At 39.1% G+C, this 12,826-nt stretch overlaps 2 protein-coding genes across 4 annotated transcripts in view; one reads left to right on the top strand and one right to left on the bottom strand.

Annotated features, from left to right (window-relative positions):
- Window positions 1–11,217, top strand: part of LOC127880970 (trifunctional purine biosynthetic protein adenosine-3-like) — a 56,014-nt gene extending 44,797 nt beyond the window's left edge. Inside the window, exons 17-23 of one of the 3 annotated variants that reach the window (XR_008049834.1) lie at window positions 194–347; window positions 2,521–2,631; window positions 3,661–3,797; window positions 5,403–5,520; window positions 8,060–8,199; window positions 9,340–9,597; window positions 9,752–11,217. Coding sequence is in view for 1 of the 3 variants with exons in the window: in XM_052428488.1 (XP_052284448.1) it covers window positions 194–347; window positions 2,521–2,631; window positions 3,661–3,797; window positions 5,403–5,520; window positions 8,060–8,199; window positions 9,340–9,525 (846 nt within the window). In the remaining 2 variants the exon portion in view is untranslated. Of the gene's footprint in view, window positions 1–193; window positions 348–2,520; window positions 2,632–3,660; window positions 3,798–5,402; window positions 5,521–8,059; window positions 8,200–9,339 lie in introns of all 3 variants that reach the window. The other 2 variants (XR_008049835.1, XM_052428488.1) reach the window with 2 other exon arrangements.
- On the bottom strand, window positions 10,112–12,095 carry LOC127831532 (uncharacterized). The gene is made up of 2 exons (XM_052356515.1): window positions 12,089–12,095; window positions 10,112–10,497 (listed from the first exon to the last, which is right to left on the bottom strand). Exons 1-2 carry the CDS (start codon window positions 12,093–12,095, stop codon window positions 10,112–10,114), a joined length of 393 nt encoding a protein of 130 aa, XP_052212475.1.
- Between the last annotated feature and the right edge of the window lie 731 nt (window positions 12,096–12,826).

The following is a 12,826-nucleotide window of genomic DNA, read 5'->3' as shown; positions in this document are numbered from 1 at the left end:
AAATGTGTAGGCTGGTCTGGCGCTATGCTGGTCGCTAAATCAAAATACCCGTTTTCACATGATGCAATTTATATGTAATGTTGAATAATAGCATACAGGCATAATACTAATTTTCGCTTGAAGCGTTCACGTTTAACATTTTAAAGAAGAATGTAATTGTACAAATCAAAGCTATTAATTATATAACAAACAGGGCAACATAGCTGACAGTGAGATGGCTCGTACATTCAACTGTGGGGTCGGTGCGGTGCTCATAGTGGACGCGGCTCTGGCTGGGCCCATCACTGAGAAGCTGCTGGAAAACGGGGAGGCTGCATCTGTGATTGGTCATGTGGTCAAGCAAATAGGTAAGCTGAGGTTTTATATTTCAGTGTTGTTTAAAAAAAACAATTTTGGGAATCAGATAGTTTTAACTAAAATTGGGAAATCAGTGGTTTTTTAGCTGGGCTGTTTTCGGCGAAAACCCGAGGTATTGTCATAGCCAGCTCGCCGCCCGGCGTCTGCCTTCCGCACTCCGCGTGGTGCTAAAACCTTGACAATTGTCTCTAAATTCAAAGTGCTTCCACATACAACTTTGAAACTTCATATGTAGATGCAACTTGATGAGTTCTACACACCACACCCATTTTTGGGTGACTAGGTCAAAGGTCAAGGTCACTTACCTCTGAATAAAAATAATAAAAAATAAACTTCTGACAATCTTTCATTTATTCAAAACTGCACCAGCAGCCGAGTGTTAGCACCTGTTATGCGGTGCTCTTGTTTATTAATCAGGTTTTCCGAAGGAAAAAACTGGTTATTAGATTGGCAAATGCGGGCGGGCTGGCTGGCGGGCTGGCTGGCGGGCGGGCGGAAAAGCTTGTCCGGGCCATAACTATGTCGTTCATTGTCAGATTTTAAAATCATTTGGCACATTTGTTCACCATCATTGGGCGGTGTGTCGCGCGAAATAATTACGTCAATATCTCCAAGGTCAAGGTCACACTTTGAGTTCAAAGGTCAAAAATGGCCATAAATGAGCTTGTCCTGGCCATAACTATGTCATTCATTGTGAGATTTTAAAATCATTTGGCACATTTGTTCACCATCGGTGTGTCGCAAGAAAGAATCACGTCAATGTCTCCAATGTCAAGGTCGCCACGACTAAAAATAGATTTTTTTTAAAAACAAACTTACAAAGGGGGTTAATTTTGTTTGTTCATTTCAAAAGTTCAGTTTGAGTTTTCTCCCTTTATCAGATTTTTTTCCACAATGAAAACCTGGTTTTGTGACAATTTTGTCCCTTGTTTCTGAAACCTTCCATGGAGAATTTATGGAAGTCATTTGAAAAAAAAATAATACTTTTTGACATTTGGAATGGGTCCAAAAATTTGACCAAAAAACGACACACTGTATGGTATACTAATTCCCAAATTTGTGCAAATCCAGTTTACTTCTAGTTGTTGTTATATGAATGTTGTATCTCTTTACTGGAGCAGATGTGGTGTAATGGTTTGCTGACAATATAATACCGTGTAAGGATACAAACATTTTGGTAGCCTACCTTTGTTTTTGAATGTAATATTTTGTATAAAGAGATCATACAAGTTTTCACAGGAAATCTAGGGACCGCAACACATTTTTAAAATAATTGGTTTTTATGTCCCCCTCCACTATAGTGGGGGACATATTGTTTTTGCCCTGTCTGTTGGTTTGTGTGTTTGTTTGTTTGCGCAAACTTTAACATTTGCAATAACTTTTGCAATTTTGAAGATAGCAACTTGATATTTGGCATGCATGTGTATCTCATGGAGCTGCACATTTTGAGTGGTGAAAGGTCAAGGTCATCCTTCAAGGTCAAAGGACATATATATAGCTTCAAAGCGGCGCAAAAGGGGACATTGTGTTTCTGACAAACACATATCTTGTTTAATTACTGCAATGTCCAGAACCTAGGGGCTACCTAAATTCCAATTGTGCGTATATAATTATGCTTATATATTTTTAACCTCACTCAATTTGTAGAATTCATTGATAAATGTATACTAAAAATAAACCATCCCAATACATGTACTTACAGCAGCTATGAAGCCAAAATGTTGTTTGCTGGGGTCTTTAGATGTCCAATTAAAAATATGAGGTGCAGGTCATGTTGCTATGAAAATATGATAAATAGCTTGCCAATATATACCTTATTCTCGTGAATTCTCTTTAGTTAAAATCCCACTCTGGAGTTGTGTAATTATATACCGGTACATATGGGCCTGGTTGGGAAATAAGGGCTCAACGGATCTGCGTTAATTGTTATCCAAGATAAGCCTGTGATGTCCACACTTGCTTATCAGGGCAACACTTTCTGCTTAGACTTGATTCTCGTTTTTGAAGAGACTTCCTTAAACAAAAATTCCATAAAAGGAGAAAGTGTCAATCCTTATTAGCCTGTGTAGACTGCAAGGCTAACTTGGGGCGGTACTTTAAGCTCAGGCACTATGCCAGAGCACAGTTAAATTAAATGTTAATGAAACAAGGTGCTTTTTTCAGGGGAGAGGTGTGTGGTAATTGACAAGCTGCAGTCTGCCCTGATCCAGTCATGGCGTCACATCCCTGGGGTTAGCAGGAAGAAGAGAGTGGGTGTCCTCATTTCTGGCTCAGGTGAAAAATCACTCTTTTCTATGACTTGGGTTGCAAACCACTATATTTCTCACTGGGGTTGCAAAGCACAGTATATGCCAAATGAAAGGATAGGTATATATTGTCTATACACCTAAATAACAAATGAAACTATGTGCATAAATGTCTAAGTTCCAAATCTAGCATGGAATTGCATATTCAGAGTCAATCTCAGGTCGCGGAAAGAAATTATTAAAGAATTGTTTGTACTTATTTGAAAACAAATTTAGCATTTGTAGTTAAACTTAGATAGATAGATTTATTTTGGCAAGGAATGCATACATGGGCATTTACACCATGTACAATATATACAAAAATCACATACAAGAAAAAAAAAATACCATGACATACACACCAACACCAAGGATAACACAAAAATGAGTAAACCCATATTTCCAATATGATTCATCAATTCCTGATGTCAATTGTTAGCACATGGGAAAGGTTGAATCAAGGTCAAAGTCTTTGTTTTTTAATATAGAAACATGGTTTTGGAATAAGATGTTCAAATGAATTGATTTATTTTTATGCAAGCATAGAAATACATGGTGTGAAACATCATTTATGTTTTAAATGAGACACATTTGGTCTCTGTCAACAGTGAAAGTAACTGTTTGTAAATGCAAAAAAAAAGATTCTCCTCAAAACCAAGGGAGGAATTTCTCACTTTTGTGACGAGCTTTATTAACGTTGGATCCTAAAGTTGTTCACACTTGGTACTCGGCTTGTCATTATGTTTGTCTCAGTATATTGATCCAAATCTAACCTCAGACATGTTGTTTTATTATGAAGGCACTTTATGTATTGAACCTCTTCTAACCACAGACATGTTGTTTCATCGTTCAGGCACCTCCTTGTATTGACCCCTTTCTAACCTCAGACATGCTATTTCATTGTTCCGGAATCTCTGTGTATTTATCCATTTCTAACCACAAACAGGTTGATTAATTCTATAGGCATACATGTTTATTGACCCCCTTCTCATCCCAGACGCACTGTTTTATTGTACAGGCACCAACATGCAGGCCCTGATAGACTTCACAAGGGACCCCCTCAACTTCAGTGCAGCAGAGATAGTGCTGGTAATCTCCAACAAGACCGGGGTGGAGGGACTGGTCAGAGCTGAGAAAGCTGGAATTGCTTCAAAGGTTTGTGGACACTTCTGCCCTTTTGTATAGTTTGATTATGAGAAAATATTAATTAAGAAAAGTTACACAGGCAATATATATGTAGCTACATTTACATAAGATATAAATGGTAATCCCCAAGCATGTCCTGTGGTCAATATTGTCAGGTCATTGACAAAGGTCCATGACACTTAAACTGTAAAATTTCAGTCACATTTGGTTACTAGGCCCAAAGTATTGCATCCCGATAAGTCCATTATTCAATCAACCCATAGAGCCATATGTGTGTACATTCACATAGAGCAATAAGTGTGTATATTCTAGAGATGGCATCGAATACCAATATCGGTATTCGAATGTTCGCAAATTCATTCAATCGAATATTCGAATATTCGCATAAAACGGCTGGATTGATTTTACCATGTTATGTGTTAATTTCCATTGGTTTGTAAGTTATATCCGTTTACTATATACGAGGCTGTTTATTAACGTTGCTATCTAAAAAAAATGTACGCTGTCGACTAATACTATGACCGATACTGTGATCGGGCACAAATAGAATGAAAAACATCGTGTCATAGAATTTTATTTTTTATTGATTCCACAGATTTGTAGCAGACCGCGCATATGTAAAACTAAGTTTACACACATTACACATTACACTTCTTATCCTCAGACCGTGTATAGTATTCCATACTGCAGAAGGGGCTGGTGGCATTTTCAGATTTGAATTATGATTCCTTGATGATTGTTTAGTTTATATCATCTGTTCCTTTTGAGTAATTCACATATTTAAATGTCTGTCCAAACTGTGATCACAAAAACTAAATTATTATTCGCAAGTAAATTGAAGCCCTTAATTGGTACCTAATTGACAAACAACAGTTCGGGCCCTTCCTTATATTAAGTATATTGCATTGCGCGATTTGAGTTATTCACACATTTTAATGGCTGTACATACTGTGATCACAAAACTTAATTATTATTCGCCAGTCAATTGAAACCGTTAATTGGCACCCCATTGGCGAAAACAGTCGGGGCCTTTCTTAGAGCGTGTATATTGCATTGCGCAATCAACACTGATACGGGCCGGGTTATCAGTTTGACACGAAGAACGTCACGTCAAACATGTTACTCCCAGATGATTTCGGTTGCTTTTAGTAAGCGGATCGCAGGTCATTAAATATTGGTGAAATTACGGTTGTATAAAAATGCGAATATGCGAATATCATTTTTATTATTCGAATGCTGACCATTCAATCGAATATTCGAATATTCGAATAATTTTGCCATCCCTAGTATATTCACATAGAGCCATGTGTGTTTATATTCACATAGAGCCATGTGTGTTTATATTCACATAGAGCCATGTGTGTGTATATTCACATAGAGCCATGTGTGTGTATATTCACATAGAGCCATGTGTGTGTATATTCACATAGAGCCATGTGTGTTTATATTCACATAGAGCCATGTGTGTGTATATTCACATAGAGCCATGTGTGTGTATATTCACATAGAGCCATGTGTGTGTATATTCACATAGAGCCATGTGTGTGTATATTCACATAGAGCCATGTGTTTGCATATTGACATGGAGCACTATGTATGTATATTCAATGTCAGGTGATCAGTCACACTGGGTACAGCAGTCGTGAGGAGTTTGATGAGGCCCTTCACCAGAGTCTGGAGGCAGCTGGTGTGGAGATTGTGTGTCTGGCAGGCTTCATGAGGATACTGTCAGGTAAGGGGAGCACACTCCTCACAGTGGTTACCTCCCCTATATATGTAGGCAGTGAGTGTGGAGATTGTGTGTCTGGCAGGCTTCATGAGGATACTGTCAGGTAAGGGGAGCACACTCCTCACAGTGGTTACCTCCCCTATATATGTAGGCAGTGGGTGTGGAGTTTGTGTGTCTGACAGGCTTCATGAGGATACTCTCAGGTAAGGGGAGCACACTCCTCACAGTGGTTACCTCCCCTATATATGGAGGTAGTGGGTGCTGAGATTGTGTGTCTGGCAGGCTTCATGAGGATACTGTCAGGTAAGGGGAGCACACTACTCACAGTGGTTACCTCCCCTATATATGTAGGCAGTGGGTGTGGAGATTGTGTGTCTGGAAGGCTTCATGAGGATACTGTCAGGTAAGGGGAGCACACTCCTCACAGTGGTTACTTTCCCTATATATGTAGGCAGTGGGTGTGGATATTGTGTGTCTGGCAGGCTTCATGAGGATACTGTCAGGAAAAGGGGAGCACACTCCTCACAGTGGTTACCTCCCCTATATATGGAGGCAGAAGGTGTGGAGATTGTGTGTCTGGCAGGCTTCATGAGGATACTGTCAGGTAAGGGGAGCACACTCCTCACAGTGGTTACCTCCCCTATATATGTAGGCAGTGGGTGTGGAGATTGTGTGTCTGGAAGGCTTCATGAGGATACTGTCAGGTAAGGGCTTCAACACTCCTCACAGTGATTACCTCCCCTATATATGTAGGTAGTGGGTGTGGAGATTGTGTGTCTGGCAGGCTTCGTGAGGATACTGTCAGGTAAGGGGAGCACACTCCGCACAGTGGTTACCTCCCCTATATATGTAGGCAGTGGGTGTGGAGATTGTGTGTCTGGCAGGCTTCATGAGGATACTGTCAGGTAAGGGGAGCACACTCCTCACAGTGGTTACCTCCCCTATATATGTAGGCAGTGGTGTGGAGATTGTGTGTCTGGCAGTCTTCATGAGGATACTGTCAGGTAAGGGGAGCATACTCCTCACAGTGGTTACCTCCCCTATATATGTTGGCAGTGGGTGTGAAGATTGTGTGTCTGACAGGCTTCATGAGGATACTGTCAGGTAAGGGGAGCACACTCCTCACAGTGGTTACCTCCCCTATATATGGAGGCAGTGGGTTTGGAGATTGTGTGTTTGGCAGGCTTCATGAGGATACTGTCAGGTAAGGGGAGCACACTACTCACAGTGGTTACCTCCCCTATATATGTAGGCAGTGGGTGTGGAGATTGTGTGTCTGGCAGGCTTCATGAGGATACTGTCAGGTAAGGGGAGCACACTCCTCACAGTGGTTACCTCCCCTATATATGGAGGCAGTGGGTGCTGAGATTGTATGTCTGGTAAATTGAAAGTGGGATCTGTAAGGTATATTGAGCACTTTTTAAGCAATAGTTGTCTTCCATATATATATACAGTAACCAATGGCATCAGACAACAAATATTTCCAGGTGTCAAACTAGTTATAAGCTTATTTTACTTCTGTGCTGTTTTCAACATAACTTGTTCTTGAACCTGCAGAATCTTGATGAAAATGACTCTGAACACTACAATGCATAAATGTTGGCTAAAGTATCATGACACTTGCTCAGAACTGGATGTTGTTAAGTTCTTATTGATCTTAAAGTATCTCATCCAAGTTTTGAGAGAGTTCTGGTCCATTAAAAAACATTTCTTCCAGTGATTAGGACCATAGGGACCCGGCACAAAAAATCAAAAAAAAAAAATCATATATGATATATAATATATAATTATATATAGCCTATGATAAGGACAGACTTCTTTACATATTCATTGTGAAAACTTGTTAAACACAAAAAGAAGTTACATTTATTCACAGTCTTCATAAAACTGGCTCAGTACATTTCTCTGATTTGTGAAAAAGAAACATGGCTGCCAGGCGATGGAATGGCTCTCCTGTAGTGAAACCTTGTGAACATTATAGAGTTACATGAGAGAAACAATTGTATAAAAACTGTATGAGAATATTTGCTTTAAAGTTATAAAGGTTTCAGTTGATTGCATAACATGATTGCCAGGGATTAGGACTAAGTGAAAGCTAGTGAACACTTCTTGCTCAGAAAAGTTAAGGTCATTTGTGTCCAAGGTGAGCGCCCTCGGGCCTTTTAGTCCTCTTGCCTTTAGAAATGGGCTATTAAGCACCAACCAAGGGTAAGAATGTTTAAAAAACACAGATACTTGTTTATCTGTTGTCTTCTTCCAAAAATGATAAGTAAATTAGAAATATGATGATCTCATACCTACATATAAATTAAACAGATTTTACCAGATTATTATCATCATGGCAAGGATTTGATGTTGAACTGTGTCTGGAAAAGTTCATATCTCTGCGCGTAGGTTGAAGTGTTAAATCGTGCCCCTTGGTGTGGTATTACAAAACCATCTTTGTTTGTGTCTTTGTCTATCACTTCAAGACATTACCCTCTGTAGTTTGTTATGTCAATGTTGATAGGTTTTACTTACATAAGCATTGATCAACTGGCAGGTGGGTTTGTACAGAAGTGGACAGGACGTATGCTGAATATCCACCCTTCCCTTCTACCTTCATTCAAAGGGTCAGATGCCCATAAACAAGTCCTTAAAGCAGGAGTGAGGATATCTGGCTGCACCGTGCATTTTGTTACAGTAAGTTATAACTGATAACTGAGGCTTGTTGAACTAGTCCGTTCGAACATGCAGTTTCAGTGTTTTTAGCAACATCTGTTTCTCTGTGTTTAGTCATATGGATTGTTGAGTATTAATTTTAACCAGCTTTTTAACAACATTGAAAATCCAGGTTATAAGATTGATGTATGTCCGGTTTGCATGTGGGCAGACTATCAGCATCATACTGGTGGTTTCTAGTCATTGACTTAAGTTGGCATTTACAAATCTTGATAACCTTTGTATATATTAAGTTTTATTAAGACAGTTATTTTGATTGTTCTAATGGACTTATACTATCTTGAAGCATCTAAAGACCACATGTTGCTTGTAACGCCTGTCTTCATTCATTAAAATCAAGGCCAAAGGTCAAATTTTGCCATATTTCAAAACTAAAAAATTCCTGTCAAAACCAAATTTTTGCCAAACGTTGATGGATTTTAGAATAAAGAGCCTAAATAAATGTTAATCATCTTAAGATTATATATTGTGTGTAACACTGGTCGCCCTTCCTTAAAGGTCATGGTCACACTTAGAGTTCAAAGTTCAAAGTTGGCTTTTTAAAATCTTGTGTGGGTTTTGACTTGCTTTATGCCATTTAACAATAACTTGCCACCTATGAACTCCAAACTTACTACTAATAACCACCATAAGGAGGCTGAGTTATGACTGAATCACGCATCTCCCTGCCTCAAAAGGCAAGGTCACACTTGAGTAAATGTACGCCATACAACTTTTTTTAATATGTGCAGTTTGTGTAATATTCCTTTCATTATAATTTTACAATGACTTAGTTTTATTTGTTGTGACAAAAACAGTCACTTCCATTGTTTTGCTTGTATAATAATAGAACAATTGCTTTCCAACTTCCTCTTTTCTGTATGATGACAACATTATTTGCCAAAAAAGATGTCTTGTTAGCGTCTACAAACATGATTGGAAAACAGCAATCAACGTACTTCTATTTCTGTCAACATTTATTTTATCGGTTGATAAAACCTGTGGTTTGTTAAGATTTTAAACATGTATATCATAAGACCATCTCTATGAGACTATTTGTTGAAGAGCAAATACTAAACTTTTCCTTTTGTAATGCTGAGTTTTGAACTTTTTCCCATGCAGGAAGAGGTTGATGAAGGGGCGATTCTCCTGCAGGAGTCTGTTCCAGTGTACCATGATGACACTGAGAGCCGCCTGTCAGAGCGTGTCAAACAACAGGAACACAAGGCTTTCCCCAGGGCCCTCGAGCTGGTAGCCAGTGAGCAAGTGAAACTGGGAGCAAGCGGGAAGGTTGAGTGGTGTGTGTGAGTGAAGCTGGCAGCTTGTGATACTGGGAGACAGTGGAGCAGAAGAATGGAGTTGTGTGTGTGTGTGTGTGTGTGTGTGTGTGTGTGTGTGTGTGTGTGTGTGTGTGTGTGTGTGTGTGTGTGCGTGCGTGCGTGCGTGCGTGCGTGCGTGCGTGCGTGCGTGCGTGCGTGCCTGCGTGCGTGCGTGCGTGCGTGCGTGCGTTCGTGCGTGCGTGCGTGCGTGCGTGAAGCTGAGTGCCAGTGAGCAAATGGAGCTGTTAGCCAGAAGGGTGAAGCTGGGAGCCAGAAAGGGTGGGTATTAGTGAAGCTGGGAGCTAGAGAGGGTGTGTAAGAGTGCAGCTGGGAGCCAAAAGGGATGTGTATGAGTGAAGCGGGTGTGTATGAGTGAAGCTGGGTGCCAGGAAAGGTGTGTATGAGTGAAGCTGGCAGCCAGAATGGGTGTGTATGAGTGAAGCTGGGAGCCAGAAAGCAAGCCAGGGGGGGGGGGGAAGCGGAATGGTGTTACTGAAATTTGCTGCCAGTAAGAAGGTTGGGTTGTGTGTCTGTGAGTGAAGCTGGCAACCAGGGGAATGTTGGAGAGGTATGTTTTATGAAGAATGGGACCAGTGGAAGAGTTGAGTGGTGTTTGCAAGTGAAGAATAGGACCAGTGGAAGAGTTGAGTGGTGTTTGCAAGTGAAGAATGGGACCAGTGGAAGAGTTGAGGGGTGTTTGCAAGTGAAGAATGGGACCAGTGGAAGAGTTGAGTGGTGTTTGCAAGTGAAGAATGGGACCAGTGGAAGAGTTGAGGGGTGTTTGCAAGTGAAGAATTGTACCAGTGGAAGAGTTTAGGGGTGTTTGCAAGTGAGGAATGGGACCAGTGGAAGAGTTGAGTGGTGTTTTCAAGTGAAGAATGGGACCAGTGGAAGAGTTGAGTGGTGTTTGCAAGTGAAGAATGGGACCAGTGGAAGAGTTGAGGGGTGTTTGCAAGCGAAGCTGGGAGCAATGCAGTGGGATATTGAAGCTGGCAATGTTTGCGTGTTACTGAGATTACTATATCACAATACTGTTTTGTCTTACTTGTATAATAAACTGTTCATTCTGCTTGTTTATATATATATATTATAACATGTTATATACATGTATATTATATACATGTATATATATATATATGTAACTGAACATATGCATTTCAATTATATTACTCATGATTTGGTGCACTAAACTACTATTGTACTGTAGTTATAAACTCAAATAACCTCAGGGATAACCTCAACAGTTATGTTTGATTTAAATTCATAAACTGCAGGTCAAGTTACCTGCTGGTGTTCACAGTTGTTCACTGCTGCAATCTTATTGTCTTTTTTTAATTGATCTTCAAATCAGTTTTATATAAAACTGAAACAAATCAGTCTGAAAAGTATCACATAGTTTTTGTGAGACTCAGTTGGACGAATATGTGTATGCTGAATGTTGCTGTTGTTAATGAATTCATGTATATAGGAATATACAATTGTTGGTGATTTAAAACATCTGTCTGTTTATTGACCATAATGGTTTGAAATAAATGGCGTTCAAGTTGATCGCAGATTGTGCAATTTGCAAGGTTGCCTTTATTCGCAGAAGGCCAGTGTTATGTGTATTGTTTTTAAGTGCTTTTATTTTACGGTTTATCATTTGTTTTGATGTTATTGAATAAAAATACTGATGTATTAAGTTTGCATTTGCTTAAATATTCCGCTTATAATTGTGTTTCTACTGTTTTTATCACTTGCTGAAAAGGAATACTTAATGGACTTGGTTTGCACCTTTTTTTTCTTTTCAGCAAATCAAGTTGTAAAATTTTACATTTACTTCGAAATATGAAGAAGTAGCTTTTGATGTGTGCGTTTGTTTTTATGTTGGTCAGCTTTGCTGCTTTAGACACCCTTAATAAGCCATTGGACGTAATTTAAAGAATCACGAATGGTGCCTAAACATGATACATGTATGTTGATTGAATGGATGGCTGAATAAACGAATGAATGAACACTCAAACTAATAGAATGCTAAGTTTACTGCTAAGTTTATGGCCGTTTGTGTCCCGCCCCACACAACCTATTTGTAACGCTGTAAGAACATGTGACAGTCAGGTTTATCATAGACGATATCCTCTAATTGCAATGGAGTAGTGAGTTTTTTTTACTATTTCAACGCTAAATGTGTTTACATTTTGCATGTAAGGATCGATATATATATATATATATATATATATATATATATATATATATATATATATATATATATATATATATATATATATATATATTCTCAAAAACATATTTGTATTCAAACAATAACACGCATACCACATATTATCTTAAATAAACGATACCTGAACATTTACAATCACAATACTCTTAACATATCACCTCATGCTCAATCATTCGGACTTCACTCAATCATTCGGACTTCACTCAATCATTCGGACTTCACTCAATCATTCGGACGTCACTCAATCATTCGGACTTCACTCAATCATTCGGACTTCACTCAATCATTCTCATCAAGACAATATCAATACATCACATCGAGATTTAAAGCTCACTGGCCATCTTATTGATGTTCATTCTTATCTATAGCGACGTTCTTCAACTGGAATCGTTCTTCTCTCATGATGAACTTTGTTAGGCGCATACGTGCGTACTAGTATATGCACATAACACTGATTGTTTACGCGCATCCTAGGCATATCGTGTTGTAAGTCTTGACAAATGAACGGAAAATATCGTAAAAACTATGTGGACCAACAATGAAGTAAACATGTTATGTATGATCATGTTTCTGATTAAAGATGTGATCATGAACCAATAAAACGAAGAAGATCAAAGTCTGGTGTTCATGTACTACAACAATTATTGGTCGCAGCGACGTATCAGAAGTGTTCAGATGGTGTTTTTGTTTTAATATCGAATGTCCCAACATCGATGTAATCTAAAGCAAACACTCTCTTTATTTTATCAGCCTCACGCCATCGTGAAGATATTGAAGCAATCGTTATCCGCGCATTTGTTCGAGTTTTCATCCCCTCTCAGCAAAGGGTCCTGTCTGCATACGAGTACATGGTACACCAGTAACAGATGTTTGGATATGACGGTTTCAACAGTTTTCCACGATAGTGTTGTCTACACTAGACAAATCTGTTGAAACACAAAATAACAAATTTCGCTATGTCATACCGTATTGATATTTTGGTGACAGGTGTTCAATTGAACACTTATTAAAATAGCGTTGCATTGTTACGTAACATTTCAAAGGAATGGAGATAAAAGCTAAGATCTCGTTT

This window comes from Dreissena polymorpha, chromosome 5, assembly GCF_020536995.1.
Source record: "Dreissena polymorpha isolate Duluth1 chromosome 5, UMN_Dpol_1.0, whole genome shotgun sequence".
Lineage (NCBI taxonomy): Eukaryota > Metazoa > Mollusca > Bivalvia > Myida > Dreissenidae > Dreissena > Dreissena polymorpha.
Note: the sequence above shows the minus strand (reverse complement) of the source record. Positions and strands in the feature narration are given on the sequence as shown.